This window comes from Rhinatrema bivittatum, chromosome 2, assembly GCF_901001135.1.
Source record: "Rhinatrema bivittatum chromosome 2, aRhiBiv1.1, whole genome shotgun sequence".
NCBI lineage: Eukaryota > Metazoa > Chordata > Amphibia > Gymnophiona > Rhinatrematidae > Rhinatrema > Rhinatrema bivittatum.
Genome location: NC_042616.1, coordinates 660796675 through 660813806, shown reverse-complemented (window position 1 = coordinate 660813806; position 17132 = coordinate 660796675). Strand labels below are relative to the sequence as shown.

At 45.3% G+C, this 17132-nt stretch overlaps 1 protein-coding gene across 1 annotated transcript in view; it reads left to right on the top strand.

Moving 5' to 3' along the window:
• Positions 1 to 346: 346 nt before the first annotated feature.
• The window catches only part of CPA6 (carboxypeptidase A6), a 313862-nt gene continuing 297076 nt past the window's right edge, over positions 347 to 17132 (top strand). Inside the window, exon 1 of the mRNA XM_029591435.1 lies at positions 347 to 784. Within this exon, the coding sequence (XP_029447295.1) occupies positions 678 to 784 (107 nt within the window). The 5' untranslated portion in view covers positions 347 to 677. The remainder of the gene's footprint in view (positions 785 to 17132) is intronic.

Genomic DNA, 17132 nt, shown 5'->3' with positions numbered 1-17132 from the left:
CAGAGTTACAGTTTTCTGTCAGCAAGGTGAGACTGCCAGGTCCTGCAATCAGGCAGAAACCGATCCAGGAAAAGCGGATTCCTTAACCCAACGTTTTGGGTTTTTTTGTTTCTGCAAAGGAAAAATTCTAATACAGAAATAAAAAGTCCCACTTCCATCTCTCTGATGCATGCCCTAGGTGAGAAAGCATCAAAGAGCTGATATCTTAGGCACAGGGCGCTCCCGCTTCCCGGCCTGGGGTGGGAGGTCACGTGCTCGGGGATCTCCCCCCCCCCCCCCCCCCCCCCCCAGCTCTGCTGCTCGGGGTTTGGCTGCAGCTGGAGCTGCCCTTGCACTGCACCTACGAGGGCGAGGGAGAAGGAGCCTCGGGCGTCCCATCAGCCTTCCGTGTCCCCCAGCGCGCGCACACACACACACAACACACACACACACACACACACACACACACACTCACACAGGCAGGCGTGCTGCGGCTCGTCCGGCAGCGGCAATGAACTACCCGTCCCAAGTTCAGTTTTAAAAGTTGCCTGATCTGACGGTATCACTTGTTGCTTGCAGCTGCCTCCCCTAGAGGCTTTAAAAAGAAAAAGAAAAAAAAAAGCTGGGGATCTCGTGTAGATTCCTTTGGGCTGGGCAGTAATTTACGTGTCATTGGCTCCCTAATTCGGGTCTCTTTGATGGCTCTGACCCGCAGCGAGTGGACAGCCGTTCTGTCTCTTTGTCTTGCCTTGCTTAGCACTTGCCTGCCAGTGCGAAGCCACCTCTACAACAACCGCTATGCAGGGTAAGTGACCCCTTTATACCATCCTTTCTTTTCTGGGTTTTATTGCTTGCTCTCCGGTATTTCACCAATACTCTAAATCGCACGCCCTCTCACTGGGTCTTCATTTTACTACTTTTCTATACGTTTCTATATGTATGGGTTTGTTTGGGGGTTTTCTTTTTTTTTTTTGGTGAATATAGTTTTCTCGTTGCTTTTAGCTTTTCTGTGCTTCTGTAATACATTTTAAAGAACGTGTGCAAATATATCCTTAGTGACTCCTGAGCTAGTCTGATATGATCATCTCTTCAAGCAACAGGCCTTCTTTTTCTTGGTCAAGGGAAATATACTTTCGTAATTTTCATCGACATACTGCAGTATATATAGAGATGAAAAGAGTGAATTGGTTTATTAATGCAATCTCGCCGATCACAGTCAACGAAAAGGAAGCCAAGTTTGTTCCATGCAGAGAAGAAAACTCAAGAGTGATATTAAAAAAAAAAAAAGAAAAAAGTAATGCAGTAGAGAAATGTTCAGGCTTCTAGAATCACAAGAAAAATACAGATAGAATGGTTTGGACACCTGTTGTTGGGAAAATGGTAGTCAAACTTGTTCTGCTTCAGTTGGTTTTCTGTATGTGTCTTCTGGAGTCCAAACTGTTTCTTCAGGGAAGGTAAGAAGGATGAACAGATAGCAGTCTGCACCACAGATGCCCTGAGCTGCATTTCCTCGAACTGTTTTGCTGTCCGTGCTGACAGTTTGCCAAGGCATGTGAATCCTTTCCTGCCAACAAGACAGTGCAGTTCAAACACCCTTTGGAGCCCCCTGACTATGTAAATCTCGTCACAGCAATCCTATTTCACAGCTTTTGGTGACCTATGTCGGGAGTCGTGATCCGGAACCGCAGGTGCTGCCTAGCACTGGGCCTCCTTTTATAACCTAATTGCTATTTTCTTTGCAAACAGAAGACAGCGACTGATTTATGAACGCACGACTCGGCTTAGAAAAGCAGCCCTGTGGAAAAGTGTGACCATAATTAATGATGTAGGTTAGGTGTAAAACCGTGCTATGCATGTTAGTTGCACTTTTAATTCAGCATTTGGCCAGATGCCCTTAAACTGAGTGTGAACAGTAACTGAATTGTTTCAATTCATTATTTTAAAGGATATGGTGTAGCAAAAGAATATACTGATAACCACCACTCTAACAGTATCTCCCGTGTCAATGGATTTTTATTTTAAATGTGCGGGCATAACTAGTTTGGTTGAGAGAAGATAAGAGGTCCGTGAATAATCAGGCTGATTACAATATGCATGATTGTCATTATGTCTTTTTGAATATGTCAAGTTGCTCTTATTATATTGTAAAGGTGTACCTGTAAGAGACCCTTCGCAAAATATATACTTTATTTCCATTAAATGTATATTTTGCCTTTCTAAGCTTAAAGACTGAATCCATTTCATAGAGAAAGGCAATTAACTCTGTCCTTTTTACAGATGATTCATGTCCAATAGGAACATACACAGAAGCATTTTGTAGATCAGAAGTTAGAAGAAAAAGCAAGAAACTAAAGGGGAGGGGTGAAATGGATCAGTAAGATGGATCTGAGTTTAAATGCTCCAGATATCCCACAAAAAATATATTACACCATGGTGAGAATTGCCAGCATGAGACAAACAGGAGCCTGAGACCTGTATCAGTACTCAGCACAGCATGGGAAGATGTCCAAAAAGTAATTGCAGATATACAACTCAGAAAAGTACTATGGACTTTTGCTAAACAGGTCATAATGACCAAATAAGTTCTGACAGCCTTGTATAATGTTTGACCAATCACAGGGAGATCCCAAGACTGGCTGCACTCATCTAGGCCATCAATACAGCAAAGACCCCACCATGCTGCTCCTCCCGCAGGCCTCCCTTGCCATGCACACAGCACACCACCACTTAAAGGCCTGCTGCAGGAATTAGAGTGGCTAGCATGCATGGATGACATCATTCGGCTAGGAATATAAACCCCAGTCGAACTCCCTAGCCTTGCCTCATCAACAGATCCCCTGCAGCCTTACAGTGCGTGTTGGTACTCAGGATCCTGCCGTGCTCCAGCCTGTCCTGCCTTGTCCAGCCTGCCTTGCCTCATCCTGCCTGTCCTGCCTTGTCCAGCCTGTCAGCCTCCCTTGCCTCATCTAGCATGCCCATTCTGTCTTGTATCATCCAGCCTGTCTAGCCTGCCTGCCTTGCCTTGTCCAGCCTGTCCTGCCTGTCCAACTTGTCCAGACTGCCTTGGTTTATCCAGCTTGCCCTGCCTCATCCAGCCTGTCCAGCCTGACCTGCCTTGTTCAGCCTTACTCCTGCCTTCTTCCAGGCCCTTGCCTGCCTCATCTCCTGACTACGGCTTGCTCGCCACCTGCTTGGATCATTGGCTTGCACCTGATATCTGTCTCTTTGCTGCCTGTCCTGACCTCAGCCTAGCTCTCAACATTCTCTCTCTGACTGCCCTAGGGCACCCAACTAAGTCCTGCTGGCCCCGGGAAACCAAGGGGCCAGCAGGTCCAGTTCAGTCCCATTGAATGGTGTGTCCGCTAGCTGTCAACATGGGCCTAGTAGGTTCTCCTGCTAGACCGCATCAAACACACTGTAGCACAAGGGCTCACAACCATGACAGATTGCTGAGGCCATGAGCTCAGTGCACCCATCCCCTGTTCAGGCCATCTCTGAGCTGGTACTCCAGTTACAACAACAACAACAGGACCAGTTGAAATTCTTGACTAGCCTTCTCCAAGATTTAGTCCAGCAAGTCCAGAAGCAGCATGAGCCGCTTAATCAAGTAACTGGCCTTCTCCCCAGCCTTGCAGGTCCCACTACTGGCACTGGCACTGGCACCTATGCCTGCTCCTGTGACCCCTCCAACTGCCACGCCTGTCTGTGTCCCAGGAACCTTGCTGCATCTTCCACCACCTCCCAGGTACGGAGGACACCAAGGGATTCAGGGGGTTCACCAATTTATGGAAGATGCATTTTGAACCTCAGGAGGCTCATTTCCCATCAAACCATGTCAAGATGACCTTTGTACTTTCCTTATTGGATAGTCCTGCCCTTCCCTGGGCTTCTCCCTTGTAAGAATGAGACAACCCACTTCTTGGGAATTTGGACAACATTTTGCATCAGTTTCATGTTATATTTGATGAGCCTGGTTGTGCCTCATTCTCAGCTATAGAATTACTATGAATCCATCAAGGCACTTGCACCATGGGTGAGTATGCTATAGAATTTCACTCCTTGGCCTCCAAGCTTCATTGGGAAAAGCTAACTAGGAGAATGAAAGATGAGCTGGAAAGCCGAGATCTTCCATCCACACTCGAAGAACTTATTGTCTTGGCCATCTGGGTGGATTTAAGGTTCCAGGAATAAACCCAGGAGAAGGAATCATCACAGTGACCTATCCATTTGGCTTCTGAGTTACAGCATTCATTGACTCCACATCGAATCACCTCTGAAGAACCCATGCAGTTGGGTCGATTTCAGCTCTTGGATGGAAAGAAACAGAAAAAGAGACAGCATAACCTCTGTCTCTACTGTGCAATTTGGGGCATTTTGCTAGCTACTTCCCCAAGAAGTCAGGAAAACCTATGAACTCAGGTTTAGTTGGTAAAATAATCCTGGGTCATCCATGCTTCTCTTCCCATCTGGTGGTTCCCATTTGTCTTAACTTCGGGGAGACCACCATTCAAACCTAGGTGTTGATAGACTCTGCAGCAGGTGGCAACTTTATCGAGGAGTTCTTGGTCCATCAATTTAATCTGTCCACAACCACACTGGCCACACCCCTTACCTCAGTCTATGGTGAGCCTCTGCCTGGTTGTCTGACCATAGTTATGTTACCTCTCACCATGCAGGCCGACTCCATTGGGAAAGTATCATTTTCTATGTGCTACCCAGAGCGGTTAATCCTGTAATTCTCTGGGTGCCCTGGCTTAGGCTCCATAAACCTGCCCATTGGAACCCTTCATGCCATGAGCACTTTTCCTTTCAGATTCTACTATTAGTCATGCTAGTCAAGACAATCTTGCCTGACCTGCCAGACTGGCCACTCCAGTACACAATGTATGCCACTCCAGTACCGATGTATGCAACAAGCAACACCCCAAGACCCTGCTGCCTTATAGATCTGGTGACTACTCACATGATCTCCTTCCAAGAAAGCTGCCCCTTAGGGACAGGGTCCATTCATTGTCCACATTACAGTTAGAAGCCATTCAGCCATTTAAATCTCTCAAACTAGAACTCCCACGTGATTCCTGTCTCCACCACCCAGATCTTTTGAATGTCCCCTGTTATTTAAGAAGAAGCTAACGCCATTGAGGTAGGGGCTGATCTCACTCAAAACAAGAACCAAAGGATTCACATGCCATGCCTTCACTTCCCCCAAAGGGCTACCCTCCACACAAACAGAAGGATCAATGAGCTGATGCTTTTTCACTGTTGGTGTTTGAGGTAGTTGTGGGTGGATCCTTGGGCCTGTGGCAGATGACCACGCCCCCGGGGGAAGATCCCGAGAGGGACCACCGGTCAGGCTCAGAGTATGGAGACAGACAGTTCTTTTCTTAAACAGTATATTGAACCACCAGAGGTGGCATTAGTGAGCTGGAAGTGCCCGGCAGGGCTGTAGTCCCTCAGGTACTGGAACAGCGATCTTGGATAACTGAGCTGTAGAGAAACTGAATATAGTAAGTAGGCAGGGTATGCAGAGTTCAGGAACAGAACCTTGATGGTAACACTCACACAATAGTCTCTAGAAGTAGTCCAGGTGTTGGAATGAGTTAGGCCCTTGAGGAGCGAGTACCTGGTTCCAGGGAAAGCTCTGAAAGAGAGATGGTTTAGTAGGCAGCGATGACTTCCAGGCAGAGATGGTGTAGTAGGCAGCGATGACTTCCAGGCAGAATAAGAATTCAGCAACCAGGCCAGAAGCATGGGCCTTCGAGGAGCGAGTACCGGTTCCTGACTGTGACCTGAAAAACAAAGAGAGAGTGAGGCCCCCGAGGAGCAGGTACCCCTGGTAAGTCCAAGGAGGCAGAGCAGCTTAGGTAGAGTAACCCCTTCCTTTGCTAACTCGATAGCGATTTCTTATATATCCGGTACGGATGACGTCATCTCAGGGGGATGCCCCTGAGGTTCACGCCACTGCTGGTACATCAGTTGGGGCCGTGCCACGCACGCACCCTTAGGCTCTTGTGAATCATGGTGGATTGCAGTGTCGAGCCGCTCTGGGGACGCTGCGGCAGCCAACCTTCCACTTGATCAAGAGGGAGTCGCCAAGGAGGTAAGGAGGGCAGAATGGAGACATCGAGCAGCGACGGTTGCAACAGTACCCCCCTTCAAAGGGCGATTTCCTCTTCGGGTACCAGACTTCGATCTTGAAGGATGCATGAGGTGGAACTGATGAAGCATCTCCTTGTCCAGGATATAGGCCTGAGGCTCCCAAGAACTTCTTTGGGGCCGAAACCTTCCACTTCAGAAGGTTTTCAAAAGCATACCTCTCTACGAACATCCAGAACCTCTTCGACTTGAATCTAAGTTGTGTTCTGCATTGATGACAAGTGGATCTTGAGGTTTTGAATAAAATTCGCTGAGTATAAGTATGTCAGCAGCAGTGGATTGAGCTGCTGGGATGTCACTGAACTTCAGTTGAAGTGGCGGTGTTGGGGAACGTCCATAGACCACTTCAAAAGATGACACAGTAGTGGATCTTCCAGCTTGATGGAGGGACTCCTCACGTCTTCCACTAGACATCTGAGAATGAAGTTGCCTTCTGCCCTCGAGTCCATTGGGGCAGGAGTCTGAACCGTGACCGGTCCATGAATCCAAGAGACTGGAAGAGAAAGCGGAGGAGTGGGCGCGGTATGGCCTAAGAACAGTCCTCCTACAGGACTTAGGCCCGTCCATTTTCCGGATGAATGGGGCATGTAGACATTATGGCCAGGCTGACCACAGTACATGCAAAGGCCGCGCTTTTTCCAAAGTCTTCTTTCTTTGGAAGATAAATGTCCATGACCAAGTTGCATCGGTTCCTCTTTAACAGCAGCAAGAATTTCTGGAACCATCCGCGGTGCGGATATAGAACTAGCCTGTTTCAACCCAGGTAACACCTTAGGCCAGAGTTCCTTACCTTGTCCCGGAGCCGGTGATCAATCCAAGTAGCCAAGGCTACTAATTCGTCCAGCGAGTCAGGTGTTTCGCGAGCGGCCAGCTCATCTTTTAAACGGGTATCCAGGCCTCTGCAAAAGAGTGTCTTGAGACATTTGGGGTCCCAGCGAAGTTCTGCCCCAAGAGTTTTGAACTCTATGGCAAATTCAGCCCATGATCTGCTACCTTGCTTCATTTCCACCAAAGCAGAACCAGCTACAGCAGTTCGAGCAGGGTCATTAAAAATGGATTTAAACAAGTCCACAAATCCTTCTATGTCCTACAAAATGGGGTCCTTGTGCTCCCACAAGGTAGATGCCCAAGACAAGGCCCTACCATCCAGGTATGACAGGATGTAGGTGGTATTGGAAAGAGCCGTAGGAAATAAAGATGGTTTAAGAAGCCCCGGGCCTTCTGAATTTCACCGGAAAAGTGAATTGGAGCCACCAGTGGTATAGCAGTTTTTAAAGTTACCCCCGGTAACTGACCTTCTTGGTTGGAAGCTGTGCCTTGAACCTTCTGTGTGTGTAGCTGATGAAACGCTGAAGTAAGTTTCTCCAAGGCGTCTTGCTGCTCCACAATGCGCTGGGCCAGGCCTGGTATGGCCTGCAAGGCATTAAGTTGTGCTGGATCCATGGAGTTAGCAATCTGTTGGTGTTTGAGGTAGTTGTGGATGGATCCTTGGGCCGGTGGCAGATGACCACACCCCCGGGGGAAGATCCCGAGAGGGACCACCGGTCAGGCTCAGAGTATGGAGACAGATACACACTAGTTCTTCTATTAAACAGTATATTGAACCACCAGAGGTGGCATTAGTGAGCTGGAAGTGCCTGGCAGGGCTGTAGTCCCTCAGGTACTGGAACAGCGATCCTGGATAACTGAGCTGAAGAGAAACTGAATATAGTGAGTAGGCAGGGTATGCAGAGTTCAGGAACAGACCCTTGATGGTAACACTCACACAATAGTCTCTGGAAGTAGCCCAGGTGTTGGAATGAGTTAGGCCCTCGAGGAGCGAGTACCTGATTCCAGGAAAAGCTCTGAGAGAGAGATGGTAACTCACTAGTGTAGTAGGCAGCGATGACTTCCAGGCAGAATAAGTATTCAGCAACCAGTCCGGGAACATGGGCCCTCGAGGAACAAGTACCCCTCATCCTGACTGTGGCCTGAAAAACAAAGAGAGAGCGAGGCCCCCGAGGAGCGGGTACCCCTGGTAAGTCCGAGGAGGCAGAGCAGCTCAGAAATCACTAACTCGATAGTTAGCGATTTCTGAGACCTTATATATCCGGTACGGATGACGTCATCTCAGGGGGACAACCCTGAGGTTCGCGCCACAGCTGGTACATCAGTCGGGGCTGCACCGCGCGCGCGCCCTTAGGCTCTTGTGAATCATGGCGGATTGCAGCGTTGAGTCGCTCTGGGATGCCGCGGCAGCCAACCTTCCACTTGAGCAAGAGGGAGTTGCCAAGGAGGTAAGGAGGGCGGAGTGGAGACGTCGAGCAGCAACGGTCACAACATTCACATGCTTCCAAAATCAAAGACTTCTTGGAGCCTCCTTTTAAAAATGCATCTATCCTCAAGTCCCAGATGGTAGAAGAATTCCATCAACACTTTCCCCAGAAACCTAAACCTAGCCCTGGGGATGGGACTTAGGGGGGGATGGGGTACTGTAACATTTGGCTGGTCACGGGGAGATTCCATGACTTACCTAGACCACTGCCAACCCACACAGATGCAGATGTGGTAAAGACACCACTATGCCACTCCTCCCGTGGACCTCCCTAAGCACGCTTTCATGCACGCACCACCACTTAAAGACTCCGTGGAAGGATTAGGAGCAGTTGGTGCACATGGATGACATCATGCAGCTGGGTGGATAAACCCTAGTTGTGCTCCCTAGCCTTACCTTAGCAACAGGTCTCCTGCAGTCTTGCAGTACATGTTGCTACCCTGGATACTGTCATGCTTCAGCCTGTCCTGCCTCATCCAGCCTGCCCAACCTGCCTTGCCTCATCCAGCCTGCCTTGATTTTCCAGGCTATCTTGTCTCATCTAGCCTGTCCAGGCTGCCTTGCCTTGTCCAGCCTGTCCTGCCACATCCAGCTTGCCTTGCCACATCCAGCCTGCCTTGCCTCATCCAGCCTGTCATGCCTCATCCAGCCTATCCAGCCTGTCCTGCTTTGTCCAGCCTTACTCCTGCCTTCTTCTGATCCCTTGCCTGCCTGGTCTCCTGATACTGACCTGTGCTATGGATTCTGACTAAACCTTGTTTGCCACCTGCCCAGACCTGGTATCTATTTCTTTGCTGCCAGGCCTGACCTCAGTCTGGCTCTGGACATTCTCTCTCTGTCTTCCCCTAGGGACACTGACTTAAATCCTGCCAGTCCCTGGAACCCAAGGGCTCAACCTGAAGGAAATGGGGCTGGCACAGTCACTGTTCTAAATTAGTTCTAAAATGTTTGAATTTTAGTTCCCTGTAAAGCCTTTTACGCTGCATTCATGTTCCTTGTAAACCAATGTGATGTTCCCAATGAATGTTGGTTTATAAAAAATATTAAATAAATAAATAAATAAATAAATAAATAAGATCCAGCTAGACCTATCTAGCTATTGGCATGGGCCTAGTAGGTTCACCTGCTATTTTGTGTCAACAATGCCACAGCACAAAAGCTGACAACTGTGACAACTTGCCATCCAATTAGATTTGAAATGAACTCTAACCAATTAATAATGACTTGCTGACATTGCACAGTGTTCCTCTAATTGTCATAAGGTTCAATCATAGCTAATGAATATCTGGAAGGTCAATTAATCAGATGTCTATAAACTGGCTATCCAATGAAAGAGGCTAGCAGCAGACATCAGCCACTTACGAGCCAGATACCGACAATGACAAGCTAAGCTCTGCCTATGATGACTGCATGCAAAACCATCAGCACAGAAGTTTAAACCAGGAAGCTAGCAATGAACAACAGGAACTGCTAGAATCACAAGATATCACAGAGGCTCCTGACAGCACAGAGACATACCTACTAAATATTTCTATTTGGCCAGACTTATGAAGCAGCTAAACTTCATGAAATATAAATCTTAAATGGGGTTTTATATTTCTGTTGAAGGATAACTAATCGTCCTCACATGGTAACAACTTTTGGTGGTGAGCTTTGTTAATAAATTGTGGGTGAATTCCTGTTTTAAGTGGTAGCCCAGATTTGGTGGAGTTACTGGAAAGTGTAATGTCACATAGACTATAATTTGTTTGTACTTGGTTACAGAGCCTGGGAGGTGGAAGGGTCCACTAAGGGTCAAGCTGTATATCAATTAGGAGCCTAGCAGATAGAGGGGTTTACTAAGGATTGACCCCTTTGTGCATTATAATTATACCTAATTAGCCTGGAGATTGATTTGGGACAATAGGAATCCAAGATTTTGAGATTAGGCTTTCATTTGTGTTCTGGACCGGATAGTATACAACCCAGGGTTCTGAAGGAACTAAAAAATATTTCAGACCTATTAGTAAAAATTTGTAACCTATTAAAATCATCCATTGTACCTGAAGACTGGATGTAACCCCAATATTTAAAAAGGGATCCAGGGGCAATCCAGGCAACTACAGACCAGTTAGCCTGACTTCAGTGCCAGGAAAAATAGTGGAAAGTGTTCTAAACATCAGAATCACAGAACATATAGAAAGACATGGTTTAATGGAACAAAGTCAGCATGGCTTTACCCAAGGCAAGTCTTGCCTCACAAATCTGCTTCACATTTTTGAAGGAGTTAATAAACATGGTGATGTAATGTTTTTGGATTTTCAGAAGGCGTTTGACAAAGTTCCCCATGAGAGGCTTCTAGGAAAGTAAAAAGTCATGGTATAGGTGGCAATGTCCTTTCATGGATTACAAACTGGCTAAAAGACAGGAAACAGAGAGTAGGATTAAATGGACAATTTTCTCAGTGGAAGGGCGTAGGCAGTGGAGTGCCTCAGGGATCTGTATTGGGACCCATACTTTTCAATATATTTATAAATGATCTGGAAAGAAATACCATGAGTGAGGTAATCAAATTTGCAGATGATACAAAATTATTCAGAGTAGTTAAATCACAAGCAGATTGTGATAAATTGCAGGAAGACCTTGTGAAACTGGAAAATTGGGCATCAAAATGGCAGATGAAATTTAATGTGGATAAGTGCAAGGTGATGCATATAGGGAAAAATAACCCATGCTGCAGTTACATGATGTTAGGTTCCATATTAGGAGCTACCACCCAAGAAAGAGATCTAGGCACCATAGTGGATAACACATTGAAATCATCGGTTCAGTGTGCTGCGGCAGTCAAAAAAGCAAACAGAATGTTGGGAATAATTAGAAAGGGAATGGTGAATAAAATGGAAAATGTCACAATGCCTCTGTATCGCTCCATGGTGAGACCGCACCTTGAATTCTGTGTACAATTCTGGTCACCGCATCTCAAAAAAGATATAGTTGAGATGGAGAAGGTACAGAGAAGGGCAACCAAAATGATAAAGGGAATGGAACAGCTCCCCTATGAGGAAAACTAAAGAGGTTAGGACTTTTCAGCTTGGAGAAGAGATGGCTGATGAGAGATATGATAGAGGTGTTTAAAATCATGAGAGGTCTAGAATGGGAAAATGTGAATCAGTTATTTACTCTTTCGGATAATAGAAAGACTAGGGGGCACTCCATGAAGTTAGCATGTGGCACATTTAAAACTAATCGGAGAAAGTTCTTTTTCACTCAATGCACAATTAAACTCTGGAATTTGTTGCCAGGGGATGTGGTTAGTCCAGTTAGTGTAGCTGTGTTTAAAAAAGAATTAGATAAGTTCTTGGAGGAGAAGTCCATTACCTGCTATTAATTAAGTTGACTTAGAAAATAGCCACTGCTATTTCTAGCAACAGTAACATGGAATAGACTTAGTTTTGGGGTACTTGCCAGGTTCTTATGGCCTGGATTGCCACTGTTGGAAACAGGATGCTGGGCTTGATGGACCCTTGGTCTGACCCAGTATGGCATTTTCTTATGTGTTATGTTCTCTGTGTTTATTCACCTTAAGCTGTTATCTAGGAAAGAAGGGAAAATTAAAGGACAACAACTGGAGAGACTAATAATAAGCTCCCTTCCAATAAATAATTGAGGAAGAAGATAATTTTTATACCTGTAAAGTAAAAGGAAGAATATACAATTTATTAAACTCACAGAATAACATTTATACTGTGTGACTTTTGTTCAGTGAAAGTGAGAAAGTACACCTTTTGCTGTGTTCAGTGACATTACTAGCTTTACTTTATTATATTGGAATAATTAAACTTGAAAGTGGCTAAAAATACAACTTTATATTCTATTAATTGTAAGGAAAACTCTGCTAATAAAACTTGCGTCATTCTTATCTATCTGTGTCTGTTAGTGTATGTTTTGCTGTATTTGGTTTTATAAGGTGGACATCTCAGGATTGCTTCCCTAGTAGTTTACTATATCACTCCTTTTTTTAAAAGAAGTGGCGAAAGTGTAATGAGCCTATGTAGGCTGTGATATCGGCCCACAGTAAAGGGAAGAAACCAAAAATTCTTGTCCATGTTTCAAAAGCAAGCTTTTCCCATTGGCATACTCTTTCACATTTATTCTGCTTGGTTCCATAGGATTCAATGGGGAAAATGTCAGAAGTCAGACACTAATATCAAACTGCTTAATATAGTGAGAAAGCCCCCCATGATTCATGAATGACTTAGCAAGTTGCAGGGAATGAGGGACTACTGGCATTAGAGACTAGTTACACTGAACACTGATGCTTCAACTCTCTCACACAAAGGTTCGATCACTGGATTGCTTATGCTGCATCCCAACAGTCATGCCCTAATAGAGAGCACCCTACCACCAATCTGCAGCATATCCCTTGCATATATTGAGCTAGTGGCCTAGAAGATAAGAAACCCTGTGTTATCTTCTCTCAGGGATTCATACCATTAAACATGTAAGTAACTGTGTCATGTTCACACAAATGGACCTATCTGGAGGCCAAAGAGAGATTACTGCCACTCACTCTTCTTGCTGCATCTCTGCAGGCTGCTGTTTATTGTGACCAAAATTCTAGTGTGTCTTTCTTCTCTGTCAGGGGAGCACAAATATATATGGTCCATCTTAAATGTTGCTAATTTGCCATCCTAGCAGTGGTACTAGACACAGTATAGATATACAGGTATCATATGCTCATGCTCATTGCCTGACTGAAGCCAAGTATGGCCAACATCCTGGCCAGCATCATCGCTGCTCCCAGCCCCTGACTTCTGGAATTCCTGTAACTGGTCTAGCAAGATCAGTAGTGGGATATCTGGGATTATCCCTGGCTGGTTTCCCTGCTAGTCCAGTAAGTATCTTTATTGCAGCAACATATTGTGTGTGTGTGTGTGTGTGTGAAGTATAGGGTTCTTATTCTTAAACATTGTTGATGAGTCCAATATTTATTGCCATAATGAAAGGAATCCATAATAGTGCCTTTATAGGCTGTTCAGAACTTGCCAGGGCTGTGACCAGTTGAGTTTTCTTGTTTCTTTTGTTTTCTAAACTGACCCAAACCCATTAAAGATCATGTTACCCCCCTCCCCCAGACACCAGGAGCAGCAAGTTGTAGGTGCAAGCATATTCCAGTAGTCCAGACAGTAACCCCATGAGGGGGCATGGCCAGAGGCCTCTGCACGGCTGCTGAGCTAGGGATTGCACGCAGGCAGTTGGCCAGCGCATGCAACTTACTTCAGCTCCAGAGCTGAAGTAAGTTTTAAAACAAAAAAAAGAAAGCAACAAAGGTAGGGGGGAAAGGGCGGGGGAGGTAGGGGAAGGGAACGTGGGGTGGGGGAAGGAAGTTCCCTCCAAGGCAGCTCCGATTTCGGAGTGGCCTGGGAGGGAACAGGGGAAGGCAGTGGGGCTCGGATAGGGCTCAGCGTGCAAGGTACACAATTGTGCACCCCCTTGCGCACGCCGACCCTGGATTTTATAACATGCGCGCACATGTTATAAAATCAGGCGTACATGTGCGCGAGCCGAGTAGCGCACGCACCTGTAGGCCGCGAGCATATGTTTTAAAATCCGGCCTATACTTTGTCTGTGTTCCCTGAATAGTGTGTGTTATGGTGCTTCCTTTGTCATTCTTTGTTACAGTGTGTGTCTTTTCTGTTTTGTAGAAATTTCATATCCATTTTCTCTTGTGCTCATAAGTGTAACTCTTACTCTTTTGTATCTTTTTTTCTTCCTACTTCTCCTTTGCCCCTCTAGTTAGACAAAGCATGCAGCAGCCTCGCATAAAGACTGGTGTTCTCCAATCAAAGATTGCCACCAACAGATATATACATTTCCTAGGGTTTACCCTGAAGGGGAAGAGAAAACCCCTATTGGAGGAGTAGATGTAGGTACTGCAACTTTTCCTGCTTTCCACCAGCTGTTTTCTAAATTGTAAGTGAGGAATCCTCTGAGTGTCCTTTCTTTCTCTTTCAGCCTTGTCATAGAATGCTTTTGCTTCATCTGAGGGTACAGAATGTGAAGAAAAAGAAGGACCCAGGAAGTGACGGGAGAAATCCCAATTGGCACTTGGATCCTGTCAGCCTCCACCGCCATGACAAAGGGGGAAAAAAGCCCACAAAATTTTGAATGCCATTGTTAATTATAAAACAGATTGGTTATTTTCTGGTACATTTGGTTTCCTTTATGTTTCTTTTCATAGCTATACTGGTGTGTGCAGGTGCATGTCTACAGAGTAAATGCAGGTAGAATATACTTCTGAAATAATAAGTTGAGTGGAACAGGTAAATGCAAATTGATTGATTAGTTTTTCAAAAAGTACAAAAACTAGGAGATTTGCAATGAAATTACTAAGTAGTAAATTTAAAAAAAAAAAGGAGAACATTTATTTTACTCAATGCATAATTAAGCTCTGGAACTCATTTCTAGAAGATGTGAAAAAACTGTAAGTGTAGCAGGGTTTAAAAAAGGTTTGGACATATTCCTGGAACAAAAGTCTATAAACTATTATTAAAGCAGACCTAGGATAAGCAGTATGGAATCTATTTACTTGTGACCTGAATTCACCACTGTTGAAAACAGGATACTGTACTTGATAGACCTTTGGTTTGATCCAATATGGCAAATCTTATGCTCTTAGGTTCCTGTGGATGATGGGGAGAGGTAGGCATGCCTACTGTGTGTGTTGGGATGCTTGCCCGGGCTGTTTTTAAACAGACAAATGGCACAATTGTGTTGTAGCAATTATGCATTGAGAAATTGTTCTGAAACAATCATTTAAAATCTCATTCATGATGCTTCATTCATACTCCATTTCAATGTACTGTATGACAGAGTGAAAGGAACTTAGGTGACATGGTTCAGCTTCCATGATTTCCCAATATCATTTCCAATGAGATTTCCTCTCATTGGAAATAAAAGCTATGGGGCAAACAGGGAGGCCCAAATGTTGCTCTTACTCTGAACAGGAGTAGATATGTTCAGGGTGAAGGACTCTGGGTTGTGAATAAATGCTTCATAGGTGAGAGGGTGAATAATTCCTGGCAAGTAAGTTGACAACATTAATTGATGGTCTTTGGTGGATCCCTTCCTGTTCACCTTCCTTTTTTTCTGCCTATACTAAATACATTTAAGTTAGTTCCAAATTTCCTTTTATGACAGCAGATATTTGGCAAAGCCTTAATGTCTTCCATTATTCAACAAAAGAAAGTCAAAATCATTAGAGGGACAGTCAAAACCACAAGGAAAAAGATCAAATCTTATGCATGTAAATCCTTGGATTATAGAGCTATTATCCTGGAGGAGTATTAAACAAGTTATATTTAATTATGCTTAATTAAAATAATATTTATGTGGTCATCCACTAAATGGCACTAGATCTCTACAATATGAATTTGACAGCAGAGAGGAATATTCCATCCTATCAGCACCTCCACCTGAGGGTGACTGGGATGATTGGATCCCTGTCTTGAAGTGGAAGCTAGGAATAGGTTAGGTGTTGTCAGTTTGAGTTAGCCTTTGGAGAGTGAGGAGTTCATTTTGAGTATCTTGCTAAGTTAGGGTCCATCACCCTGACTGGGTATTTTTGATTGCAAGGAGATCCCTTTAGTGTACTCTCTGCCTATTGGGGTTTGCCTCCTTTTAGAGATACTTTGTTGAGATTTTTGTTATTTTTGGAGATTGCTGGTGTGAAACTCTGTATCCTTTGGTGAAGGTCATCCTCTGAATTCAAAGACCAGAGGCTGAAGATCTTGATGTTCTCCTTCTAGTCCAGAGAAGGAGCAGCAGTGACAGCATCACCCCAGTGTGAGGTAGGGGGTTTTTTTTCGGCTTTGAAGAGTTTTGACTGTTTTGTGTTGTGAGAAGGTTTTTGATCCACCACTCCTCACTAGGAAACTGGGCTGTGATAGACAATTTATTGATCATCATCAGATCTCTCCTTCAGAGGACATAGTCATCAGAAGTTTGGGAAGAAGAAGCAAATCTGGGGACCCACAACTGGATATCCATCCCAAGGGACCAGGACACAATCTGGGTAAAAAAGACTGAACATTTGGACTCAGGTAGGATTTTTCTGGGATTTAGGGGATCCCCTCACCAGTAGGATTTCCTTGGCACACTGGGATAACTTATACACTCAGTATAGGAGTGATAAGCCACCATCCAGGAGCCTGAGAGGCAGGGCACTTACCCAGAACAAGAAGGATGTGTACGCAAAGACAGCTTTAATCTCAACCTTTGGATTCATTTTGGAAATTGATTTCACTTTGAAGAATCAGTAAACTTTCATTTGTACACCCAATGGGGCAGATTTTAAAACCTGCGCGCGGGCACAGATTTGTTCGTGCAACCCAGCGCGAACAAATCTATGCCAGATTTTATAACATGCGCACACAGCCACGTGCATGTTATAAAATCCAGGGTTGGCGCACGAAAGGGGGTGTACAATTGTGCAACTTGCACGCTCCGAGCCGCGCAGCCTGCCTCCATTCCCTCCGAGGCCGCTCTGAAATCGGATCGGCCTCGGAGGGAACTTTCCTTCTACCCCCCGTACCTTCCCCTCCCTTCCCCTACCTAACCCACCGCCCACCCCCACCCCTTTTTGCAAGCCCTGGGACATACGTGCGTCCCGGGGCTTGCGCGTGCCGCCGAGCCTATGCAAGAT